The sequence below is a fragment of the Neurospora crassa genome, linkage group V (genome assembly GCF_000182925.2).
Source record: "Neurospora crassa OR74A linkage group V, whole genome shotgun sequence".
Taxonomy (NCBI): domain Eukaryota; kingdom Fungi; phylum Ascomycota; class Sordariomycetes; order Sordariales; family Sordariaceae; genus Neurospora; species Neurospora crassa.
Window position 1 is genome coordinate 1474606 of NC_026505.1, and position 24830 is coordinate 1499435.

The 24830-nt window shown below is 51.6% G+C and overlaps 6 protein-coding genes across 7 annotated transcripts; 3 read left to right on the plus strand and 3 right to left on the minus strand.

Annotated features, from left to right (window-relative positions):
- Positions 1-379: 379 nt before the first annotated feature.
- Positions 380-3964, minus strand: NCU04617. Of its 2 annotated transcripts, none has more exons than XM_011396365.1 (2): positions 3668-3964; positions 380-3465 (listed from the first exon to the last, which is right to left on the minus strand). In XM_011396365.1, exon 2 carries the CDS (start codon positions 3289-3291, stop codon positions 1021-1023), a length of 2271 nt encoding a protein of 756 aa, XP_011394667.1. In that variant the 5' UTR covers positions 3292-3465; positions 3668-3964; the 3' UTR covers positions 380-1020. The 2 variants fall into 2 exon arrangements, with proteins under 2 accessions (XP_011394667.1, XP_011394668.1); XM_011396366.1 differs by having other exon boundaries at positions 380-3468.
- A 588-nt stretch (positions 3965-4552) lies between these two features.
- Positions 4553-5091, minus strand: NCU10092 (hypothetical protein; the record flags this gene model as incomplete). Its single annotated transcript, XM_001728173.1, has 3 exons — positions 4553-4590; positions 4812-4942; positions 5024-5091. The coding sequence occupies 3 exons, from the start codon at positions 5089-5091 to the stop codon at positions 4553-4555; spliced, it is 237 nt and encodes a 78-aa protein (XP_001728225.1).
- On the plus strand, positions 4894-7055 carry NCU11109 (ORM1). The gene is made up of 3 exons (XM_001728174.2): positions 4894-5786; positions 5914-6272; positions 6349-7055. Exons 1-3 carry the CDS (start codon positions 5651-5653, stop codon positions 6394-6396), a joined length of 543 nt encoding a protein of 180 aa, XP_001728226.1. The 5' UTR covers positions 4894-5650; the 3' UTR covers positions 6397-7055.
- A 2076-nt stretch (positions 7056-9131) lies between these two features.
- On the plus strand, positions 9132-11729 carry NCU04616 (hypothetical protein). The gene is made up of 4 exons (XM_953766.2): positions 9132-9208; positions 9336-10615; positions 10703-11071; positions 11214-11729. The coding sequence occupies exons 2-4, from the start codon at positions 9343-9345 to the stop codon at positions 11444-11446; spliced, it is 1875 nt and encodes a 624-aa protein (XP_958859.1). The 5' UTR covers positions 9132-9208; positions 9336-9342; the 3' UTR covers positions 11447-11729.
- A 1932-nt stretch (positions 11730-13661) lies between these two features.
- NCU04615 (osmolarity two-component system protein sln1) lies at positions 13662-19235 on the plus strand. The gene is made up of 3 exons (XM_953765.2): positions 13662-16407; positions 16469-17351; positions 17402-19235. Exons 1-3 carry the CDS (start codon positions 14571-14573, stop codon positions 18480-18482), a joined length of 3801 nt encoding a protein of 1266 aa, XP_958858.1. The 5' UTR covers positions 13662-14570; the 3' UTR covers positions 18483-19235.
- Positions 19236-20711: 1476 nt separating this feature from the next.
- On the minus strand, positions 20712-24759 carry NCU04614 (60S ribosomal protein L19). Its single transcript, XM_953764.3, has 2 exons — positions 24424-24759; positions 20712-24313 (listed from the first exon to the last, which is right to left on the minus strand). The coding sequence occupies exons 1-2, from the start codon at positions 24475-24477 to the stop codon at positions 20987-20989; spliced, it is 3381 nt and encodes a 1126-aa protein (XP_958857.2). The 5' UTR covers positions 24478-24759; the 3' UTR covers positions 20712-20986.
- Between the last annotated feature and the right edge of the window lie 71 nt (positions 24760-24830).

Consider the following 24830-nt stretch of genomic DNA (forward strand, 5'->3'; position numbering starts at 1 on the left):
TCTTTATGATCGTTGACCGAACAATCGAAGATATCGCGGAAAACAATTGCGTGTAACTACCTCTCGCCTCGCTATCCTCTGGCCATGGTCATGCACTTTTTGCCTCTCCGCAATTGCAGACTGGAAGTGGGAACAAGAAATGAAGGAACAAAGAGGAAAAACAAACAAGACAAGAATCGAGGAAGAGCGTAGATATGTGACGACAGTCCTAGAAGTTGTATAATCAAGTGGAAAGAGCCAACGACGGGCGAGGACTGCCTAGAAGTACCCGCCTCTGAACAGGATTATCCATGTGCAGTGTGATGCCAAAACAGGCAGTCGCCGAGGAGGAAAAGTTCATTCAAGTGGAAGGAACCATTAGTCGCAGGTATCTTCAGTTTGCAAGATGACCGTGTATGAATTAAGTACTTGTACCTCTAGTTGTGAGCAACAGTGGATGAGAGGATTGAGGTCTGGTCTCGCTAGCAAAGGAACAGAAACCATGAAAATCAAAAGGTCAGCATAAAAGTTCTCAACCGCCATACCGCCATACCGAGTCTCATTCACATCCCTCCTACATACATACAGACATGAAAATCAAGGGTGGCATCCCAGTAAGATATTCCGATGTGTGTTTCATAAAAAAGTTCACAACAACGACAAAAGCCAGAGGGAACTCCTAGAGCACACTTCACACCCTCGATGACCATGGCCTTGCGTAGGTATATAACATGATCCCATCATGTAATTGCTCGATACCAATGCGCCTGTAAGGGTATCTCCAACCGCTGATGACAAGCTCTGTATTCAGCAAGAAGTACCGTAGGATTGAGGTACGGCCCTGCCTGAGCAACTTACAAACCCCTTCGCTGGTAATCTATGCCGAGCCACCGCATTCAAGCAAGAATTTTGGTTCTCAGTGCTGAGCTAGAGAGCAATGCCAGCCCGGCCACTGATCAAGGGCCTCGTAAGATCAAACAAGATCACCGCATGCAAGAAACACCACGTGCCTGTTCAGTTCCATGCCCACCCTCGTCGCGATCACCACTGCTTCCCACCTCTGCCCCTCTTGCCGCCGCCGTATCCACCGCGGCCACCATTACGACCGCCACGTCCACCACCGCCGCCGCCACCGCCATTCTTGAAAGAATCGCCTCCCCTGCCATGGTTGTAGCTCTGGAACTCCCTCAGTCTTCCAGGCGGCGGACCAGGAGGAAGTGGCGGGTTGAAGGAACCACCACCACCTCCTCCATTTTTACCCCGGCCACCACGGTTGCCACCACCACCAAACTGAATCCTAGACGACGATCCCTGGCTCTTCTGCACCGGCGGCCTAATGAACCCCTCATCCTCCTCATCCTCATCATCGTCTTCGAAGAAGACATGTCTCTGCGGAGCAATCCCATGTCCAAAATCCGGTCTTCCGCCATTGCTACTCGCATCCCAGTCCACATACGGATCCTCCTCGTTATACGGCGCCAACACCGAGCCCTTGGGCATCGGCTTCAGCGCGATGGCCACCTTTTCAGATTCCGGATCCACGTAAAGCTGCTCAACATTGCTCTTGCTCCACGTCTCCCACACCGTAATCGTGTCCGGGCGCGCCATGTTCATGCCGCAGTCGGCACCATAGTGGCCCGCGTTGCCGCAGCAGTAGCAGTAGATAGGCAAGGCCTGGACCTTGGAAGAGGTGAGAGGGTCGGGCTTGAAGGTGCGCCAGAGCTCGACGCAGGAGTCTTCCAGGTGTCCGTCGCGCGAGCCGCAGATGGCGCACTCCATCTGGTCGCGTGGGAGCGCGAGCTTCTCGGTGCAGGACTCGCTTTCGTGTCCGAGCTGACGGCATTCGGTGCAACGGCGGCGAGAAGGGCAGGCGTAGGATGGGTGCTCGGCGACGGCGCTGCACCAGCGGCAGGTTAGGAGAGGGCATTGAGATGAGTCGTGCGAGTAGGAGGCGCATTCGATGCAGAAGAGCTGGTCTTGTTCGAGGCCGCAAAAGTATTTGTGGCGGATGTGGAGGTCGACGTCTTCGTTTCTGGGCGTTGTGGGTTGTGATAGTCGCTCCTCGTTTCTGGCCGGGGTCGCTTGTGGGCGCTCACTGTACTCATCGGCAGCTTCTGTCTCTTCTTCTTTTGCTGGCTCCTCTGCCTCATCTAAAGCAGGCCCTGGGCTGGCCGCCATGATACCACGGTAAACTGCTTCAACGTCCTCGTTGTTCTCGAGAAAGAAATTCCGAGCAACGTCCTTTGCAATGGGAGTTTTGTTCTTTGTAACAATCTGTTTGAACCAGGCGCACCAGGACGTCCAGATAACGCCCAGGAGCTCCGGAGTATCGGCGGTCAAAAGGTCTTGATTCCGGTTGATGAATTCCTGAGACCACTGAAGGAATCTGGTCGTCCACAGGTCTTTGTTCTTCTTCAACTCGTCCAAGTCCGACTTTGGGACCAATGGTGGCATTGTTAGATTCTCAAATCTGGTACCTTGGAGAGTGAATTTGGTCCATCTTGCTTGGGCAGACTTTTCCTTCTTCTTTGGCTCCTTCTTTCTAGCCTGTGTCTTTTGTCCCTCAGGCTCGCCGTTGAGTGCTTCAGAAATCATCTTTTCGAGGCTTTCTCTGGACAGCTTTTGCGCTGAAGCCAGCTTGGATCCCGCAGCCACCTGATCTATAGAGCAGCATTTCTGGTCCGCGTGGTCTTGCAGCCACTGCACCCAAGCCCTGTACAGGAGCTCGGGATTGTTCATCTTGTTGGCCTGAGCCTCGTCCATCTTTGTCTCGGGCCATCGGATATTGTGCCTGATAAGAGCCTCACAGAAATCCACAAAACGATTCTGCCACGATTCTGGGTATCTTGGTCGTGCCCTGAAATGGGCAAAGGGCTCATGGGGAGGAAGGGCGAGCCAGCCATCCAGAACCTTTTGGTCTGTCGGCGATGAGCTTTTTGACTTCTTCGCTTCTCTGGTCTTCTTAACAGGCGATGTCGACGCCACCTCTGATGCGGGCTCTGGCTCGGCTTCCTTCTTTTGCGACTTTTTGCGCAGGCTTGATGTGCTCAGCGATATGAATGATGTCCGCAGGCCGTTGCTAACGCCGCGGTTCCAACCACCATGCGCTGGTGTACTCTCAGCCTCGTGGTCCTTGGTCGAAGCCGCTTCAGATCCGGAAGGGGACTCTCCTATCTCACCCTCCTCGAAATCATCAGCCGGTCCGCTGGAGGCAGCCTCGGGATTTCCCACCCGGGCCTTTTTGACACCCGAAGCATCCGAATCATCGTCAGCCGGCCTTTTGCGGCTGGATGGCGAATCTGGAGCGCTCATTCTGGGTTGGGGTAGTCAGTATCTGACAAGTGAAACGAGAGACTGAGTGAGTGTTTGGGCAAGCCAGAGTGAAGTGGCCGAACACTGCAAATGCCAGTGTTGAAATTTTAGTGGGGCAACAGCGCCACAAAAGCAAGGCCCAGCTTGTAGACCAAGAATGGCCGGATCCAACCCCTGCTTTCCATGATTTTTAGCTTTGGTTCCCAGTGATGACCAAATATATATTGTATATATATATATAATATATATGATATATCAAGGCGATATTCAAAGGTCAAAACGAGGGGCGGAACCATGAGTGCGGTGGTATTTGTTGAATCGCGCAGGATACCTAGGTAGTCTGAGAGAAGACGCCCCAAAGTCTCGGGTGGCTTACCTTGTTATTCCAAAGCTGAGCGCTCGAGAATGATGAGCTGAAGTTGAAATCAATGATGAAATGGCAACACCAACTGACCGGTACCACCACCGCGTAGCTTGACCTGGTCAAGCACGGGGTCCCCTTATTGGAACAGTCTTCCGAAATGCGCTTGATGATTCCGGGGTGCTGGCGGTGAGATGGCGGCTCTACAGAGCCGAGATAGTTGGGAGGGTTGATGGCCGTGGAACAAATCTCGAAGGTTGAATTTGTCGTTTTGCAGTTCGCGTTGAGCAGGGTTTGAATTGGAGTGTGATGGGTCTTGGCGCCGGAGACTTTAACAGGTGTATCAGGGTAAAGTGTGAAGGTTGTATGTTGTCTCCAACCTCAGCTGTTAGGAGCAGGCTCACTACGGAGAGCGACACCCAGCTGAGTGCAGTGCAAGCCGAAATTTTACAATTTCGCAACCTTACACGCCAGGGACGAGATCTGGGTACCGCGTTATCTCGTTTGCAGTGTGCGACGCTAACAAAGAGCACCAAGGAGACCCTTGTGGCCGAGGCGGTCTAGAGCCCCGTCTGGTAATTTTGGGGAATATGACACCAATGATACGCGATCCACTTGCGAATTGCTCAGCCTCCACCAATGCCTGCCATGAGCTGCAGTGCTGCTAAGGTATGGATTGCCAGCTGCTCGCCTGTCGCAGCCTCAAGACTCACGTGGGGAGAGACCCCTTTCATCACCTAGTCAAGTGGAATGATGCCTGCCACGACAAGGCACCACCCCCCTCCTCCCCCCCCCCCCCCCCCAAGCTGCAAGGTCAGGATTGTTTCAAGGTCCCTTGGGTCCGCACCAAAAGGGCGTCCGCGGGATGCGGGACGGTGTGTAGTCAATCACCAAAGGTACCTAGGGGTCTGTCTGGGTACGCGTGGCCTCTTGATTTCCTGTTGTTGGGGTTTATATTTTACTGGCAATCTATGATGGTTACGTAGACATATTGGATGCTATGTATACCGTAAACACTTTTGTTTCAGAGTCTACCTAGTAGGTATCTGGTGATCCGTTAAAAGCTGAAAGAAAAAGCAAGATGGGAAGTCCAGAGCACTTCAGACTGGACAGCTGAGGTACATAGCGAGATAGAGGTGAGCAAGTCGGCAAGAAACACTTCTCCACTCCTGGATGCCATTCCCCGCTGCTGATTCGCCGGGCGGTCTGCGGACGGATTCCTTTCGTTCTCCAAAGTTGACAACGTGCGTCGGCCTGCCACTTTGGGGACAAACGGGGAACTCCATCCCACTTCAACAGTACACAGCCAGCACCGGGCCCCTAGACTAAGTAGGTAGGTAAACTTGAGCCCTTATTAGCGTACAGGCCTACCTTAACCTTGCCGGCACGTCCCCTCCCGTCTCAACCTCTTCAGGACCGGCCTTGCTTCCTCCCGACATTCTAGATTGATACCAAACAGCATTCGTTCATCTCGACAACCGAAATCTGCCAGACGGCGCCAGCATCGATACCAGATTAGCGAACATTATCAACCTTGTTCCCCCCTTTTTAACCTTCTATTTCGGTGACTGGCTGGTTTCCTTTCGCCGAAAGAGCCAAGTGACATCATCCCACCTCGACCGACAAGTTGCACCATCCTCGCATCACTGTCAAGAGATCAAGTCAACAGACGACTATTAACATCGGGCGGCCCTGAGTCAAAGTCCCGTTTGCGCATTCCGAGATATCAAGAGACTCGGTTTTATATTATACCTACGCCTCCAAACTACGACGAGTAGCGACGAACACGACAGACCAACAAGTCCGTGATCCTCGCCTCTCCGCGCAAACCCACGCTCCCAAATCTCTACATAGACATCAACCACGCCGACGACCATCTACGTCGGTCTCAATACCGCCAAGGTGGCTTCCTCAATCGTCCTCCCACGCACCGTCTCTTACGACGCACCCGCCGCAACCTTGGCACCGCGTCAGGACTCCTTGACATATCAGAACGCAATGACAGACAAGGGTGGCCGCAGGAGGAGATCTAGTAGCATTCTCCAGGTCTACCATGAGCCTCTTGAGCCTGTTGAGCAGCTGAGTGACCAGGCTGCTCTCCCCAACTTGAATGCCAACTGGGTAAACGCAAAGGGTAATGATCCTCCCGTCCCCATCCCCCCCCCTCCAGACTTGCCGTGATCCCTGCCCTCTCCGCCGCGGGGTGCGACCAAGTTTCGACATGTGTAAAGCTTATACTAACCTCTCCTCTCCCCAAACAGGCGCATGGACAATTCACTTCGTCCTCATCCTCGCCCTCAAGATCATATACGATATTGTCCCCGGTGTCTCACAAGAAACGTCATGGACGCTAACCAACATCACGTACATGATCGGCTCATACATCATGTTCCACCACGTCCGGGGCGTGCCTTTTGAGTTCAACGGCGGCGCCTACGACAACTTGAACATGTGGGAACAGATCGACGACGGAGCCCAGTACACGCCTGCCAAGAAGTTTTTGTTGAGCGTGCCCATTGTCCTGTTCCTGTTAAGCACGCATTACACGCACTACGACTTGACGTACTTTATCATCAACTTCTTGGCTGTCCTAGCGGTCATCATCCCCAAGTTGCCTTACGTGAGTTGACCCTGGTTCTGATTGTTTCTCTTATGCGCATCGAAAGCACATTACTAACTGTTTATTCTTTCCACAGAGCCATCGTATGCGTGTCGGTCTCTTCTCTGGCGTTCCAGAGGAATAATACTCCCCGATGAAGACGAGGACAGAGATTGGGAAGTGTGCCAGGACCGAGTTTGAAACATACTGTCTCGCCTTCTGGAAGCACAACTCTAGGGTCTCCATTTGGCAAAACAAACACAGAAAGAACCGGGCTGTGATTTGGGCGTTCGAGGTATTGGTGGATCGAAAACGATAGGGCGTTCCTCGGGGTCATAGAGGAGGAGGATCCAGTTCAGTCAGCTGCCTCATAGTGCTGCTTCTCTCTGCCACCATCATGATTGGCAGCAGAGCTCTACCTAGGGAAAGCAGCACGTTATACGAGTCAGCCGAGGGAAGTACTTCACCATCACCAGGCTTCAAGGCATGAGTTGCGAACTACACTCCGGTTGGCACAGGATTGGGTCGGGTTTTACGAGATATAACACAGCACAACACAACACAACACATGGGTCAGGTTAGGTCAGGTCAGGTCAGGTCAGGCTAGGGTATGGTAGAGAAAGATGGTCGGTTCTGTCCGGCGGAGAAAGGTTCGACTATGATCAAGCATGGTCTGGTGGAGGAACGAGGAAAAAACATGTAAAGTGTTTGTGTTTTCGGGTTTTTTCAAGTCTAGGGTTAAATGTATAGGATCATCAGCGTCACTTAAAAGCATCATGGTTTTACACTATCCGTGTGTTTCTGCTGCTCTCTCTTGCTGCCGTGGCTTGAGGTGCTTGCCATATCATATTTGACTTGTTTCTACACAGTTCTATACTAAATTGGTCCATTTAGTTCACTAGTTCGGAGCTTAGTCAATCAACTCAGGAACTACTACCAAAGTCATACGGGCTTTCGGGCAAGGTACTCCCCAAACCACTACTTGTCTTTTGCAAAGTCTACATCAACAACTAGAGGTAACGAAACAAGTTTTGCCGGCAAGTCTAACTTCAAATCAGCTCGACTTGGCCAACTTAAAGTCACTTGGTGAGATCTGGCCTGCTTGCGTCCGACTTGACTTGTGTGAAGAAGCACTCCTGGTTCGTGAGCGAGTTTTTGTAGGTAAGTGAGTGCTGAGGCAAGAAAAAAAAAAAGGGAATCTTGTGCTCGTGGCCGCGTAGGTAGGGAGCTCCCGCCATGAACATGAAGTTAGGTAGCCACCCGCAGCTGAGGTGAGGATAGCCCGGTCCATCAAGGAATCCGTTGGAGATACGACATCAAAGGGCAACATTGTATGTGCGTTGCTTGGTGCGTTTGGTGATGGTTGGGTGTGCGGTGCTAGACTGGATGCTTAGGTGCGCGGTAGGTAGGTAGGTAGGTAGGTAGGTAGGTAGGTAGGTAGGTAGGTAGGTAGGTAGGTAGGCGTCGCTCGTGCAGCTGGTTGAGATTCAAGGCAGAGAGGGGGGGGGGGGGAGGGGGGGGGGGGGGGGTAAGACGTGATCATGTGCCGATGGTGTTTCCTGGTTTTTATAATCACCTTCATGATGCTAAATGAAAAAGGGAGGGAAAAAAAAAAGAAAAAAAAAAAAGATAGATTAACTTGCAGAATTTGGCTTTGAGCACATAAACGTCTTGAGATGCGGAAGAGCGCCTGGTTTTAGCCATGTCTTCTCGCATTATACATGCATGCCTGTATATGTATGGGAGGCATTGCCTATGCAAGTTTGACAGCTCCGATACATCGATTAGAAATAAGGTCCGAGCCAAGGGCTTTTGAGAGCCTTGAGATCTACCTCTACTATTGGAACATGCCTAAACTCTCTTCACCTTGTACAGGATTTTTATTTCTTGGTGCTTCTGCATGATTCTTGTTCGGATATGATAGTTTTTTCAAGTGAGACGTCTCAGAGTAACAGGGGTGGAATTTCTCATGGTTTCTTTTATTTTCTTGTACGGGAGATGCTCGCGGACTGACGACGCCTCGACTCACCTCGTCTCAGCGCGGGATCGATTCTATTATCAGGAAATGACAGCATCATAAACCTGCGAATGCTTCATCGTCCATGGAAGCACTCCTTAGGTAAAGGTATCTTACAGTGTTGTGCGAGCATGTACTAAGCTCACAGAAGCCACCCGAGATGCTGCAAGGACACTTCACAGTCACGGAACGCGGTGGCTTACCTCGGTCCTTTCGTTGTAACGTCTGCATCAGGTGAAGACAGAAGACTTAGTAACGGAAGGCATGGTAGGTAAGCATCAGTCAGGTTCGAGGAGAAGCTACCAGTACGAAAGCATCTCGCCGCATTGTTGGCTGTTACCCCCATTCCTCAACAGCGGCAGGAGATGTCGTGGACCATTCCACGGGGGTTGGCCTCGGTCACATGCAAGCCTTTACTACTTCTTGCTTGCGCAGTTAATATGTTTGCTTGCGTAAGGGCATATAACATAAACAACCTGGTAGATTCCCAGATCAGTTCTGGACAGTTCTATGCGCGGGTACAGAGAGATTTCCCAGGTCATGCAACAAATCCAAGTATTTGACTCGCAATAAGTGGCCTTTCGTCACTTACCAATCCCTTCAAATTATACTGCATGGCCATTCCCAGCGTCACGTCCAGATTCTCCCAAAGTCAGAGAAGGATGAACCACCTCAAACTCGCTGTACCCAAGATTCGCCATCGATCGATGATGAAATCTTCCCCAACTATACACCCGTCCGGCATAAGGGAAGAAACACGTGCGCTTAGTCAAAGGCCCTTCTCCAGTCCGGCCACCTAGATATAAACACCCACCACTCTCAACTCGATTGTATCTTTTGACATCTTCTTTCTTTACCTCACAGCAAAGAACCAACATCCAGACTTCTCTTGACTGCTAGGTGACAGTGGTACCCGGCACACTTCCAAGCACACTTCAAAGTACGTGTCCAAGTCTATCATGGTAGACTCCCTTGAAGGGTTCATATCACCTACCTCAGAGGTCTATCTATCTATCTGTCTATCTTCTCGCTGCTAACTTGTTAATCTACCTCGCCCAACAAAAAAGAACAGCCATGAAGTACTCAACCTCCTTCATCGGAGCAGTCGCGGCTGTCTCCCAGCTCACCCAAGCTGCACCAACCAACAACCGCGGAACCTCCTCCAACGATGATGGCCCTCTCGTCATCCTCTCTCCCGATGAGGTCGTTCCCATCGTTCCCATCTCCCAAGCCGTCCCTCATCACAGCATTGCAGGTGATTCCGCCCTCGTGAAGAGCCTCAATAGTGCCCTTGCTGGTCTCCCGAAGCCAACCGCCTGGTTCAGCAAGACGGCCAAGGCCACTCCTGTCAAGGGTCAAGCCTATGTTGCTGCTGCCACTACCATCTCTGAGACTCCTGTCATTATTGTCTTTCCTCCTCCTTCTCCCGTTACCACTCTGATTCCTTTTGTCGCTTCCTTTGGTAATGCTCCCGCGCCTGCTGCGTCCTCGACTAGCAGTGACAGCAGCAGCAGCAGCAGCAGCAGCAGCAGCAGCAGCACCCCGCTCGTTCCTACTTCGTCTTCGTCTTCGTCTGCGGCTGCTACTCTGACTAGTACTACGGCCTCGACCATTGGCAACGGCACCAACCCCATTACTTCTGCGTCGACCACGAGTTCTGCTGCTCCGGTTGCTAGTGTGACTAGTACTACCACTTCTACTACGACCTCTACTACTACTGCTGACGCTGCTGCGACCACGGCCAACGGCAACAATGGCAATGGAAACGGCAATGGAAACGGCAATGGTAACAATGGCAATGGGAATGGAAATGGTGGTGGTAATGGTGCTGGCAATGGTGGTGCTGCTGTTGCTACTACTACTACTACTACTGCTACTGCTGCTGCCGCTGCTACGACCACGGCCAACGGCAACAACGGCAACAATGGCAACAATGGCAACAATGGCAACAATGGCAACAATGGCAACAATGGCAACAATGGCAACAATGGCAACAATGGCAACAATGGCAACAATGGCAACAATGGCAACAATGGTAACAATGGTAACAATGGTAATGGGAATGGGAATGGTGGTGGTAATGGTGCTGGCAATGGTGGTGCTGCTGCTGCTCTTACTACTACTGCCACTGCCACTGCTACTGCCACTGCCACCGTTACGGCCAACGCCAACAATGGAAATGGCAATGGCAATGGCAATGGCAATGGCAATGCTAATGGCAATCGCAATGGCAACAGGGCAAATGTCCGCAGGGACGGTTTGGGTGATGGCAAGAACGGCGGCCAGCAACAGATCTATGGCGGCATTGATGCCTCTAAAGATGGTCGGTTCGGTGGGAGTGGTCACGGTGAGTAAACCTTTCCTTTTTTTTTTTTTTTTTCCTCCTTTAGGGATTGGAGGAACGCGAAGGAAAGACTGACGACTTGGTACTTAGGGATCTACTACGACGGTGGCAAGGTAGATGATGGCACGAAGCAAGATGCCAATGCGGCTGCTGCATCGGCTGCTGCTGCTCCTCTATCTTTAGCTTCGATTGCTTCGTCTGCTCCGGCGGCTGCTGCTGCTCCTGCCTCAGCTTCGATTTCTTCGTCTGCTCCGGCTGCTGCTGCTGCTGTTTTTACAACCCCTATTTATTCATCTCCTCCTCATTCTTGGTCAACTCCGATTCATACATCTCCTCCTCCGCCTAAAGTTCAGATTGTTTCATCTGCTCCGGCTGCTGCCGCTCCTTCCGCTTCGTCCATTACTCCGGCTGCTGCTCCGGCTTTGGCTTCGGCTGCGGCTGCGGCTGCGGCTCCTCAAGGTGCGCCTGTTTCCTACACCTGCTCCCGCCCCAGCTGATATCCCTGCTGGTGGATATGTCCAAACCTCCTCAACCTGCTCCAAACTCTCCAGATTCCCATAGAGAACCCGCCCCAGCTAACACACACTCTTCTCCCCCTTAGGTGCTTCCGCTCCCGCAGGCAACAGCCTCGTCGCCCAGATCCCCGACGGGCAGATCCAAGTGCGCCCTCTTTCCACGCCTCAGGTCGGCGGAGCCAACAGTGCCGACCCGCAGGCGCCGTCGCCGTGGGCCTCGGTTGTGACTGGCGGCAGTGCCAGCGTGGATGGGGGTAGGTTGTGGAAGACCATGGGTATGGGATTGGTGGCGACTGTTGTGGGAATGTATATGTGGTAAGATATGAAAATCTACCTACCGCCTACCGCACGCAGTCAGTCAGTCAGTCAGTCAGTCAGCGCAACTGGCAGCTGAAAGGTGGGTAGGTAGGCAAAAAGGGGGATTACGTGAAAAAGTGTAATCGGGAAAAGAGGGAAAGTGGCAGGCAGGTGATAAAACCAAGAAAAGCACACAAAAACAGTATTGTCTTTAATGGGGGGGGGGGAAGAGAGAAAAAGAATATGGTGATGTAGAATAGTCGTTGTGGATTTCAAATTGGGTTGCGTACCTGCGTTCCTAACTCATCATGTATGCCCCTGTGCGTTTGTGTATGGCCCATACAAAGAGAGGACTGGGAGATTGAAGTCTACAGCAACTCAAACACAGGTAAATGGACAAAGGTTGACTGATACCTACACGTACCTCACCGAGGACGCGACCCTCCAAGTCACCGACAGACTTTTGATATGCAAAATATCGAGTTCATACCTCATCTTTGATAATCAGGGGACTGCTGTATTTTTCTTCTTCTTCTTTTTTTTTTTTTTTTTTTTTCCTTTTCTTTTTTTTCTTTATAAGGTCTTCCCCTTCTTTCGAAGACGGACTCCAACGAATGTTTCAAAATCTGAATGTTTTGTGATGAGTAGCTTGGCAGACTGCAATCTCTCGCTGCTAGCTCATCATGCAGAGCCAAGGGAGTCACAATGGGTTGCGGTGGTTTTCTCTGGCAGTGACAACAGCAGCATGTGAAGGTGAAAGATGAAACACTGTCGAGATTGCCGATCAGGGAAAGTCATCAATCACCACGAATTGCTGGCAATGAATTTGTTGCCAGTTCTGTCTGCATCGACCTGTGTGATTCAGGGTTAGGGTGGAAGCAGGTCGGAGATATCGCGCCGACACATCCGGGATTCAGCCGGGACCAAGGTGATGAATTGCCTGTTATTAGGTAATCACTGGACGGACGGCACTGCAGACGGGCGGGAGCGAACCAGAAAAGGTCCAGTGTGAGTGGAGTGGAGGCCGGCGCGGGATACATTGCACCGACAAGACTGAGACCTAACCGTGATAAGGCTAGGGCCTAGACCGAGTGGATGCATCGCTTAAGGCTCCCGTTTTAGGCGAGAAAGGTGGTCGGGTCTGGGGAAGGAAGGAAACCTAAGAACTGAAGCGACGTTGACTTTGTGTTTAGTTGTTGACTTTGCTGTCTCTTGTTAGTGCCGTGCTAGGGGGACCGTGGTGTGTGTTAACATTGTGCCACTGAATAGCCCACTGAGGAAAACCTAGGACGGTCTCGAATGGAAATGGACCACGGATTTCTGGGGGAATAACGTCATCAATCGAGGACGGGAATCAAGAAACAAAAACAAACATCATGACAACAACAGCTCCTTTCCCATTACGGCATGAATGCAGTGATTCCAGACCGCGGCCATGGTTGATGATGTGTTTACCGTCAGGGGAGCTCCCAGGTGCGCTTGGGGGGCCAACCCAGGTAGTGCTGGGCTATTTGACACTAGCATTGCGCTACGCAGCTGGGAGTGGGCCCCGCTAATCCACAACGAACAGTCGAGACGGGGCCAATATTGAGTGCATCTGCCAAGGCCACGCACATCGATCGGACGAGCTCTGCATTCATCTCAACTTTTTTTCTTTCTTTTTCTTTTTTTTTTCTCGGTCGGTGTCGAGTCAGTGGTTTTCCCGTGTTCTTCTTCTCTACCGTAGTGCTGTCCATTCTATTTTTCTTGACAGGTTATCCACTCTGCCGTTACTGATACACCTTGCTACTGCGTACACACAATAGTGTAGTGTATTACCAAGCAACCCACGGCTACCGTAGACTCGCAACTCGGTATCTTTCGACTTATACGGAAACGAAGTACTGTACATTACAATTGAATCATACACTACCTACCAACCATACACTCCACAGACGATGTTGTCAGACACGGCAAGAACGTCGGGTATGTACCGTGCTGACTGGTCAGAAAGAACATCCGGGTGCCGCAAAGTGTAGAGAGTACCTGTCCCAAAGCAGCCAATGCTACGACAAGTCGAGGTTACAGTGACACACTGAATGAGTGAACTTAACAAAGCTGAGCTTCCATCTCTGGGCTTCCGGTTCGGTTCGTTCAGTTCCCTTTGGAGATCTCGATCAGATTTGCTGCTACAGCCACTCAATGGCCAGCATCTCCATTCCATCTTTTCGACTTGCGACGGACGGAATCACTCCAGTCCCGGGCTGCTTACCTACCTCTACCGTTCGCTGGCCTTTGCAAAACCTTTCCCCGTGGCTGTCTGTTGAACCCAGAGAAAACGCAATCTCACTCACTCACTCACCCCAACCACGCCGGCCGACTTGTCCGAATCGGTCCCGTGTCCATGTCCATCCCTTCCATCTTCTTTTTTCCTGATTTCGTTCCATCCCGTTTCCTTTCCCCTCTCTCAGTTTGTGATTTGTTGCTGGCTTGGACGAGCCGGTGAGCCACACACCGACTTGGACACTTAATTCCAAACCACAACAACACACCAACCAGCCTCGCCTCCACTTGCCACCACGACGGGATCAGCAACGGCAGTGCAGCATAGGTCTCTTGGGAGTCTAGGCCCGACTATACCTACATACCTTACCTACATGCTACACTACCACACCACTACCACTACCGCTACCACTACCGCTACTACTACCGCTGCTACTACCACTACTCTCACCACTACCACTACCCATTCACCTCTTGTCGTTTCTACTACCAAGACGACGACTAACCTACCTAATCATCCGGGTATCACGACGGATTCGCGGCGCCATCTGGATCCTCCTGCCACACCTGCTTGTCTCGTCCATCCCCGACTCCCATCTGAGACCCGGATCGATTAGCCAGCTGGTCATTTCCTCCTCCAGTTAGATTAGGGTACCTCGCATCAAACAAAGCCAGCCTGTCCTTGTCTACTCAGTCTTTCTAGAAACTTGATTCAAGAACTACAACTTTCCAAAGACATACCACACACAAGACACCAAGCAAGCACGCAAGCGCATCCAGACCCTTTCCCCCCCCAGACTAGATCGACAATAATGCAGGTGTCGCCTTGGGTCCGTCCGATTTCCCCTCGGTAGTCCCTCCTCACCCTCGTACGCGACTTCAAAATGAGGATCGCAATTAGAGAGCAGCTTGCGGCCCTTGTCATCTTTGCCGTCCTCCTCTCCCTCGCCATTGTCTCCATCCCCGTATGGATCTTTGTCAACAACTTTGTCATTGGCGTCAAGACGGATGGCCTGGCCTTGTCTGCCTCTCTCAAGGCCTCTCGCATCTCTTCCGAAATCGATCTGATCCAGACGGCATGCACCACCATCTCCACACGACTCTTGCTTCAGCAAGCCTTTGAGGATTTCTATACCAACGAATACTATGGCAATCAAACTGCGGACGTCTGGGAGCAGGCTCTCGAGGATCTGGCCAGCGCGCTTTCCACCAGCAACGTGTCGGGTCTATTGCAGGCCAGATTGTATTCTCGCAATACCACCGGTGATCCACGTGGCCTTCTCAACATTACCGGCCAAGATGCCCTGGACGACCCTGTCTATCTTCCTTACAGATCCCCAACTGGAGCCGACATCAAACTCGGCGATCCCGACTATGGCTTCCCCCCTATGCTCTACCCAAACATCACATACGAGAACAAGAACCTGCCGAGCCCATACAAGGCCAACACCGTTCAATTCTCTGCCAACATATTCCCTGGCGTCTCGTTGAGCAATGGCAGCGAAGGCAACGGCATTCTCTTGGGACCGCTTGTGGTCAACGAGTCGTACGCGCTTGTCTCCATCACGGTTCCTGTTCGAGAGAATCAATCTAGCAGGTTCATTCTCGGCTACATGACTGTGATTGCCAGCGCGAGACAGCTCGTCCAGGTCCAGAGGTCCAACGAGGGCCTGGGCGAGACTGGCGTTGCTCTGTTCATCGGCCCAGTCAACCCGTGGAACCATTTCAACTCCAAAATGCCTGCCAGCAACCAAACATGGTCTCCGCCCCGTGATGAGTTTGCGAGGACCAACCAGGTTCACTTCCTCCTACCGCCTGCCCCCCAACCCGGCCAAGAAGACCGCCACAGCGACCACAGCTTCGAGTCCGGTGCCTATGATGCCCCCTTCGATCCGGCGACGTACCAGGCGGTGCTCGATCTTTTTGTGGAGAAAAACAATCAGACCAACAACGCCACGAGCAAGATCTCGACCAAGAATGAGCAGGGCAAGAAGGTGGCGATTGGCGCTGCCCGGCCACAAACCTCACTGGTTACCTGGGCGGTGATTGTAGAACAGGACAAGCGAGAGGCGACGGAACCGATCCGTACGCTGAGGAACATACTCTTGGGTTGCGTGTTTGGTACCGCAGGGCTTGTCCTACTGCTCACCATTCCGTGTGCTCACCTGAGCGTTATGCCGATTCGCCGGCTGAAGGAGGCCACCGAGAAATCGATTGCACCACCGGGTTACGAAGATTTGTCCGATTCCGACTATGATGAAGAGAACCCTAGTTCGGGCGGCACCACGTCGGGAAGGTCCGAGAAGAGCTGGCTCAAAAGTTTGAAGAGGAGGATGCGCAAGTCGAAGAGGGCGAGATTGAGAGCTGCAGCTGCACAGGATGCGCATCGCCATGCTTTCAAGATTCCCGCCAAGGTGGAGGATAGGAAGCATTACATTACTGACGAGCTGACCGAGCTTACACAAACCTTCAACGAGATGTCGGATGAGCTGCTGAAGCAGTATACTTCGTTAGACGAGAAGGTGGCTGAACGAACGAGAGAACTCGAAATCAGCAAGAAGGCCGCCGAAGCTGCCAACGAAAGCAAGACGCTGTTTATCGCCAACATTTCCCACGAATTGAAGACACCCTTGAATGGAATCATGGGCATGTGTGCAGTCTTGATGGAGGAAGACGATGTTCTTCGCATCAAGCAGTCGCTCAAGACGATTTACAAATCTGGTAAGCATTCCCGCCCCCTATGTATCCCCTCGGCTTTTCATCAAACTAACCGTGATGATAGGCGACCTTCTGTTGCATTTACTCGAGGATCTCCTCAGTTTCTCCAAAAATCAAATCGGTCAACAAGTCAGCCTGGAAGAGAGAGAGTTCAGGCTTGGTGAGATAAGATCCCAAATGCTGGCTATCTTTGACAAGCAGATCCGCGAGAACAAGATCACCTTCACCGTTAGCTTTGTCGGCACCGACATCCTCGAGAGCAGTCCCGAGCGACGCAGCGGCATCGACAAGCGGCTTCCCGCCCTTGGGCCTCCCGGTGTAGGCCGTCTTAAGGACATGTGTCTCTGGGGCGACCAGCACCGTATCCTCCAAGTCATCATCAACTTGGTTAGCAACAGCCTAAAATTCACTCCGGCAGGTGGGAGAGTCGAGTTGAGGATACGCTGCGTCGGCGAGATGGAACAAACCCATAACCAAAGCAGGTCTTCGTCGTTATCCAAGAACTCGCATCGTCCAGGTCGGTCTCGCCATAGGCTAGGCTCGGGATCAAGGGACTCGCAATCTTCCAAGGGAGCGCCGCACTCGCCGAATCTGAACCAGAGTAGTGGTACTGCGCTTTCCATCAACCCCATGGACCCCAAGTCGCCTCATGTGCACATCAGGGAACGATCACCAACCCCTCCGCCACCGAATGCCAAGACGTTTATGTTCGAGTTCGAGGTGGAAGATACCGGTCCGGGTATTGCGGAGCATATGCAGCAAAAGATCTTCGAGCCTTTTGTTCAGGGCGATCTGGGTCTGAGCAAAAAATTTGGTGGTACCGGTTTGGGTCTCAGTATCTGCTCCCAGTTAGCCACCATCATGGGAGGCACGATTGGGCTCAAGAGTACTGTTGGTGTCGGAACGACGTTTACGATGCGGATACCGTTGAAATATGTCAGGGATCGGTAAGCCGTCCATTGCCTCTGATTGTTAAACGTAAGCTAACACAACTTAGCGCCTCGTCCACAGCATCCAGCTCCCTAGCCTCCCGCCCACCCTCTGCCGGCTCTCTCGACGGCGAAACCATCCGCAACCCCCTCCCCAAGCAATCCACCATCGACATCCACCGCAGTCACTCCCACGGCCACAGCCACAGTCACAACCACGGGCACGACCAACACTCAACCGCCCCACCCGCCGCCGCGTCCGTCCTCGACACTCAACCCCGTCTTGTCGGTCTCTCGCAACCCTTCTTCGCCACTACCCCCACCACCTCCGGCGACGTCGACGACAAAATGGCTGCCATCGACCGCGCCATGGCCGCCAAACAACTGCAGCAATCCTCCTCCGGCCCCGGCAAGCTCCGCGTCCTGGTAGCTGATGACAACAGCACCAACGTGGAAGTCGTTTCGCGCTTGCTCAAGCTCGAAGAAGTCTACGACGTGACCATTGCAAAAGACGGACAAGAAGCCTACGATTTGGTGAAAGCCAACATGGAGCACAACCTACAGTTTGACGTGATCTTCATGGACATTCAGATGCCGAACCTGGACGGATTGCAGTCAACGAGGCTCATTAGACAAATGGGGTATAGTGCACCTATTGTGGCGCTGACGGCCTTTTCGGAGGAAAGTAATGTCAAGGAGTGCATGGAGAGCGGCATGGACGAATTTCTGAGTAAACCGATTCGCAGACCAGCGCTGAAGCAGGTGCTGAAAAAGTTTGCGACGATTTATGAGGAGCAGGGCGAGACAGAGACTGTGCCATCGGTTACGACGGGGAGTATGAAGGGGGAGAAGAAGGATGAAAAGGTGGAGAAGAAGGACAAGAAAGAGGGGAGGGAATGGAAGGGTATGAAGGATGGAAAGGGCGATGGCAGTTTGGTCAATGGAACAATCACCCCGAAAACGGCTAGCAGTACTACTGTTGCTGCGACGATGACGAATGGGTCGGCTATGACTGGGCCAACCACGATGATGAATGGGGCGCCGATGAGGCCGAAGCCGGTGGATGTTTACTCTGATGAACCGTCGCCGAAGACAATGTCGAAAAGTGATGGGGCAGCTAAGGGGGATTATCTCAAGCGCGGGAGGTAACGGACTCGCCTCGAACGGTTCACATCCAGGCTTTTACTAGGAAGCCGTTGTTTTCGATGACCTACGTGGGTCATTTTATTCTTTACAACAAGTAATGTGTTTTAACTGTGGGATTTTACGTTTGGAATGGGCGCTTTATGAAATTGGGAAAGCGAGTGAGCAAGCGAAAGTATCGGCATGGCGAGGCGTTTGGGTCTTTTGGGTTTCCTCGAACGATACACGATATACATGGTTCGGCGAGTTTTGGCGTTATGTTTCTCTGATGTTTCACCCAAGCTTTTTGAAGCTGTTTCATTTACGCAGGTTATAATACCCTACTTTCTTTTTTCTTCTTGCTTCTTCGTCTAGCCCTTTTTTTTCATTTACTTGCCGTGTTTTCACTTCCAACTGTGGGATAACAAAAGTTTGGGCTTTCCTTCTATTAGTTCTCTTTTCTCATCAGGAGGGATCGATCTCATCTACGGGAAGCAAGGAATAGTTTCGACTTTTCTGCGAGGTCGGTTTCTTTCCTAGCGGGGCATTGGTCGTCCAGTCAGCTGAAGCTTCATTAGAGGAGGGAGTGAACAACACAGAATGTACACATACATGACATGTACGGGACTGATATGCACACACACAGACATACATCACTACAAACACCAAGAAGTATTTACCCCGTGAGAATGTAATGATAGAAATGTAATTTTGATGGGAAGCTGGGAACGACGAAAGGAGTAATACAAAGCAACAACCAATGAAACAAATGAATGCTCCAACGAAATCGGTCATAATATGCGCCGTGATTCATTCACTGTCGTGATTCTTAATTAAGAAGGATGTGAAAGGATAATCCGTTACACGGCCGCCAAAGTTGCAGGTTGGCGTGGCGTTCTCTTATGTATGTTCCACGTCCCACGTCGGATGTTATTATGAAAAGGAGCGGAATTCGTGAACAAGAAGAAGACATTGATTGATCGATTGCCTAAAATCGAAGCTGGACGAACCAAGGGATTGAGCATCATGTGTAGGAGAGAATGGATGACGATGAATAAATGAATGGCGTTGAGTCAGAAAGGTCAAGAACATGGCATACAAAGGGGAAAAAAAAGGAAAAAAAAAGGTGTTTAAAGATTAAGAAAGAAAATTTGAGAGAGAAAGAAGAAGATAGAAGAAAGATAAAACAAAAGACGAAGATATATAAAAAAAAAAAAAAAGAAGGAAAGTAGGTGTAAGAAACTAGTAAAAAAAGACTAAAAAGGAAAAAGAGAATAGAAAGAGAAAAAAAGGAAAGGGGGTGACAACAACAACAACAACAACAACAACAACAACAACAACAACAACAACAACAACAACAACAACAACAACAACAACAACAACAACAACAACAACAACAAGGGTCAAGAAGACGGTACCATAGTCCGGGAGACTAGGTACGCAATAGATTAAATCAGCAGGTGAACAAACTAACTGTATCTAGCTATCTATGGTACTAACTGAATCTGGGATATATACGTACCTCTATACATACCTAGGTAGGTTTTTGCAAAAGCTTTTCTTTCTTTCTTTCTATCTATCTAAGAAGTATTTAATCACTTTATTTACTTACCTACCTTACCTAGTAAGACCCGATCTAACCCAACCTGACTTGACCTAACCTGACCTAACCTGACCCAACCTGACCCAACCTGACCTACTAAGGGACGGACACCCTTCAGCATTCCCATTCTCCAACCAAGCAAGCAAGCAAGCCCTACCCCACAGGGCAAACAAATCTACACAATTACAGTCTCTACCTACTGTACTGTTACCTGGTTTTCTTAGTTAGGATCGGTAGGTACCTAGGTAGATATAGTCCTCATCGCGCCAGGCGTGGTTTGTGCATAGGTTGGCACCTAGGTACCTCTGGGTATCTAGGTACCTAGATGAATAGCGATCGACAGCTGCGGTGCCCCGGCTGCATGATACTACCTATCTAGGTATTTTGCTGACTGTAATTAACATGGCAACAAGTTAGAGGTATATATATTATTATGTCGAGAAGAAAGTCTACCCGTAATACCCAACATCCGATGAAGAATTCCAAGTTTATAGAGCACGAGAGCAGCGAGAACGGGGGACGACAGGAGTTCTTGTGTCATAAGGTGGAGCTAGTTTTATATAAGCAAGTAGTAATGTAATGATGAAGGGAGACAACGGAGAAGATGAATACAATGTGAGAAGATGTAGTAATCATAAAAGAATCACTATTTGACCAATGTGTAGCTTCTTTTTAGGTACAGACCATCCATCATCCATGGAGGTAAATAGTATAAAGTACGTGTGTCAGGAGTTGAAACCACTAGCTGAGGTACTTACCTACCTACTACCTATTAACACAGCCAGTCTTTTCATAGAAAGTATGTAACAAAGAAAGCAAGAAGAGCAGCAGCAGCAACAAACGCGCTACGCCATGCCATCCATTGCCATGCCATGCCCATGAACAAACAACACCCACACCCATACACACATCCCCCAAAGAACTACTACTACTGCAAGAGAATAGACTCCTTATCCAAAACTCCAAACAGCCCCTCAATCTCCCTCGCCACCTCGCTCAGCTCCTCCGCCACTTGCCCCGTCACCAGCGCATAAGCATAAAGCAGGGCATAGTCGCGTTCCTCCACCGTGACATGCGCCAACGGATTATCGTTGTTGTTGTTGTCAATGTTAATAATGTTGCCGCCGCCACTGCCGTTCTCCAAGCTATCAATGCTTCCCCTCAGGCTATTATTCCAGCTTCCATCCGCTCCCTGTCCGAAACTGGACGCGGCAGTGACATAGCTATTGGCTCGTCCAGCTGCCGTCGTTACGGAGTCTCGGTCTCGGTCTCCGTCGACGCTGATGCTTTGTAGAGTACGGCAAGGCATATGTTCCTTTCTGAACCGAAAGATTTTCGCCAGGAGCTTGTCGCGCTGACCTAGCACAGATGGGATGGCGTCCGTGAGCGGGTATTCCAGCATGAGTGAGGAAGCCAAAACCTGGAAGACATGGCAGATGCGGTCGCAGAGGGCTTTCCTCTCTTCAGCCGTGTACAGCAACAAAGCTCGTTCGCCCTCGGTCAGATGGCCCCTGCGTTGCGTAACGAGGGACATCGCGTAGAAGGCATCGAGCAGGCGGTTGGCGCACTGCATCAGTCTGCCGGCCTGGGCGGCGGGGAAGGGGCCGCGCAGCTCGAACTCGGAGGCGGCACTGGCGCGGAGGGCGTCGAGGCGGGTGGCGTATTTCTTGAGGGCGGTCATCTCGCCGGATTTTAGGTAGGAGCGGCTGCAGTCGCTTCTGAGCAGGATGGCTAGGGGACCGCGCTTCCAAATCAGACCCATTTGGAGGTAGAGCATGCTCAGACCTTGCTGGAATTTCTTGCGGGCAGAGATGGGCCAGATCAGACGGCAGACGATCAGGCCCCAGAGGATGCCGGCGGTAACGGCGATGAACCGGTGCCAGACGATTTCGCCGATGATGGGGTGCATACCCCCTTCGTCGTCATCGTCGTCATCGACCTTTTGGGAAAGGGAGTATGCGTAGAGGGTTGAGACGTTGTAGGCGAGCAAGGTGATGCGTCCCAGGGGAGCTTGGCCACGTGCTATCATCATCCAGAAACTCCAAAAGGCCATCAGCCAGCCGAGGACGATCAGCCCCAAAGCATTGCCTTGGGTGACGTTCCAGTTCACATAGGCTGCTCCTGCGCCAATCATAGTCCCGAGGAACCTAGCCCAACCAGTAGTGTTGGCTGCGCCCACGGTCATGGAACAGACGATCATGAAGGAGAGGAAACCCCATTCGCCTCGCCAGTGCTGATAGGTGTCTCTCGTCTGGGGAATGAAGGCATTCATGGCCCATAGGATGGCACCGATACCGACCTTGAGACCGAAGCGAACATCGTCTCTGGCAAGCCTCCTCATAAACCGAAGCAGTTTTTGAGACAGCGTCGCCACGACCCTACTCGACTGGCTTTTGGCTGCCTCCCAGTTATACGTGTCCCTTCGTTGGACCATGGAATCAGGGATACCCTTGGGGATGGCTGTCTTCTTGATCGGCCTGATCAAGCCCTCTTGCTCCTCCGGCACCTGGTTGTATGGCAGGGCAGGAAAGAACCGACTATGGTGATGTTTGCTCCTCCACCAGACAAGCCAGTGCCAGCTACGCCTTTTGAATTGGCTCTCATGCTTCAGGTCATCCAGCACATCCAGATACTTTTGCATCTCCTCGGCAAAGGATTGCAAGCTGAAACTGAAGTGGCCGCACGCCGCCGCAACTTCTTCAAAGTCAGCTTGTATCTGTTCCGATCTCGTCCGATCCATCTCGAGGTGCTTGTACAACTCATGGAGGGCCTTAGCTCTCGCATCGTTGAAGAGACCCAGAGCATCAGTCAGACTCTGGCGGAACTGGTCATTAATCATGATTTCGTACTTTGGGGCAGATCCAAAAGGCGGATCGCGAAGCACTTCGGAGAGTGTATAGGCCAGTGACTTCATCGAAGGCCCCAAGAGCGCAATAAAAAGCTCGAAAATTTCTCCAGAGTTGCGGAATGACGGTACAGTCGACACATCAGAGCGGCGTGTATCGCTTTTAGGTGGAACTCTATCATCATCTTCATCATCACCTTCGTCAGAAGCCTCCCGAATAGCTTGCAAGACAAGTGACCGGTCTTTGCCACTTTTGAGGATAGTGGATGCCGCCCGCTGCATTCTGGGTGACAAAGGCGGCTGATCGGCCTGTTCGAACGACTCCTTCAGTAGGGCGAACTGTGTGTTAGCTGCGCTTCTGAGTCCGCCAATTGACTGAGCGAGGGTCTCCATGGACTTGACCACCGCTCTATCAAGCTGGTATATCTTTTCCTGGCCTAAAAAGTACCGCTCGAACTTTGCCTCACGCAGATTCTTGGTCAGTTGCGGGTAAGCTGACTGGTACGCAGCTGATGCGGCATTGAACTCTTTGGAAAGAAGCTCATCTTCGGCCCCGCTGAGGAAACCATGAGTGATCATAGCAAGCATATCTCCCAGGGCAGTGGAGGTCTTGGTCATGGACTGTCGGAGTAAGTGCACGGCAGAAACGCGCCACACAAGCAGATTGACCACGGTAGTGGTGGTGATGCCCATGGCGAGCATCTTGAGGATTTGTATAATCTTTTGGTTGGAGAAGACGCTTGTAAGCACAGCCGTCTCCTTGGTGACAACACCAATGATGGCAAGCGAGGCCAAGGTAGAGCCCACATTGACCAGCGGGTTGTTCATGGTCTGCTTAAGCCAGCCGATGAAGCCAAACCCGCCACCAATGAAGACGACCAGAACCAGGGTGTGGGCCAGAGCAGGATTGCCCCAGACATTGCCAAAGAGAACCGAGGTGCACATGGACAGGATGGACACCACCTGCGCGTAAGCCACGGCAACGATAGCAATGAGAATAGCCTCTATCATGGAGCCAGCGGACCTCGCCGGGTGAAAATAGACCGTGATGGTCGCGACTACATGCTTGCCGTCCGGTTTGCCGAGGAAGTCGGAAATCGGAGCCAAGAAGGTGGCTAGACTGGCAATCGTGTAGGCCAGAGTACACTTGAGCACTCCTCGGCCGGTGGGGGAGTTCAGCCACTGGAAGCCTCGGACCACACCGGCTCGCAGGTTATGCGCCACGGCATGGGAGCGTTCTGAGAGGGACTGCTGGTCCGAGAAGACGGGTAGTATGGCCGTGTTCGCGGAGGTGCCATTTCCGTTGAGGGCGGCCTGGACGCTTCTCCTCCGCAGTGGCAGCCGAAGAGTAAAGGTGCGCCGAAATCGCTCGCCTGTCGAAGGTTCAATAAAGGTACCAACGCGCAGTTTCTGTATTTCCGAGACCTGTCAGAGCCGCAGACGGGATATACCAGGCATATGTATGAAGCATGCAGGAAGGGGAGAAAGAAAAAAATCCCCAAAAAAAAGGTGGAACAAACGCTTCTCTTAGAGACCCTGCGACCGGCAGGAGGACCCTGAGGATAAGGTGCCATATTGTTTGACGGAGACAAGACACGAGGATGATGACACAGGAGCTCTCAAGGAGACTCTCTCTCAAGTTGGTTTACGCTCCCGATTCAGATTCTTAAAGCGCATATTCGGCGCTGTCTTTTCGAAGCAGGGGAAACAGATACAATTAGAGGAGGCAAGGACTTGGAGGGAGTGCGATAGGTAGGTACGGATTCTTAGGAAGAAGTCGATGAACGGAAACAAGGAGTAATAAAAATGTCTTGCGACGTTAGGTAAAGATGAAGGCGGCGACTCGCGCCCATGAGGAGTTGAAGTTGATTGGTTGAAGAAGCTAAAGTGAAGCAAACTCATGACCCGTTCCGGCGCCATTCAGCGG

Excerpts from the sequence above, each read along its gene's own strand:
- NCU04617 (XM_011396365.1), bottom strand. The coding sequence starts at position 3,291 with ATGAGCGCTCCAGATTCGCCATCCAGCCGCAAAAGGCCGGCTGACGAT.
- NCU11109 (XM_001728174.2), top strand. The coding sequence starts at position 5,651 with ATGACAGACAAGGGTGGCCGCAGGAGGAGATCTAGTAGCATTCTCCAG. Across the intron at positions 5,787-5,913 it reads CAACTGGGTAAACGCAAAGG|GCGCATGGACAATTCACTTC; the intron begins GTAATGATCCTC and ends CTCCCCAAACAG. Across the intron at positions 6,273-6,348 it reads TCATCCCCAAGTTGCCTTAC|AGCCATCGTATGCGTGTCGG; the intron begins GTGAGTTGACCC and ends TTCTTTCCACAG.
- NCU04616 (XM_953766.2), top strand. The coding sequence starts at position 9,343 with ATGAAGTACTCAACCTCCTTCATCGGAGCAGTCGCGGCTGTCTCCCAG. Across the intron at positions 10,616-10,702 it reads GTTCGGTGGGAGTGGTCACG|GGATCTACTACGACGGTGGC; the intron begins GTGAGTAAACCT and ends CTTGGTACTTAG. Across the intron at positions 11,072-11,213 it reads TGCGGCTGCGGCTCCTCAAG|GTGCTTCCGCTCCCGCAGGC; the intron begins GTGCGCCTGTTT and ends TCTCCCCCTTAG.
- NCU04615 (XM_953765.2), top strand. The coding sequence starts at position 14,571 with ATGAGGATCGCAATTAGAGAGCAGCTTGCGGCCCTTGTCATCTTTGCC. Across the intron at positions 16,408-16,468 it reads CAAGACGATTTACAAATCTG|GCGACCTTCTGTTGCATTTA; the intron begins GTAAGCATTCCC and ends CCGTGATGATAG. Across the intron at positions 17,352-17,401 it reads TTGAAATATGTCAGGGATCG|CGCCTCGTCCACAGCATCCA; the intron begins GTAAGCCGTCCA and ends AACACAACTTAG.
- NCU04614 (XM_953764.3), bottom strand. The coding sequence starts at position 24,477 with ATGGCACCTTATCCTCAGGGTCCTCCTGCCGGTCGCAGGGTCTCTAAG. Across the intron at positions 24,314-24,423 it reads GCAGGGTCTCTAAGAGAAGC|AAACTGCGCGTTGGTACCTT; the intron begins GTTTGTTCCACC and ends TCGGAAATACAG.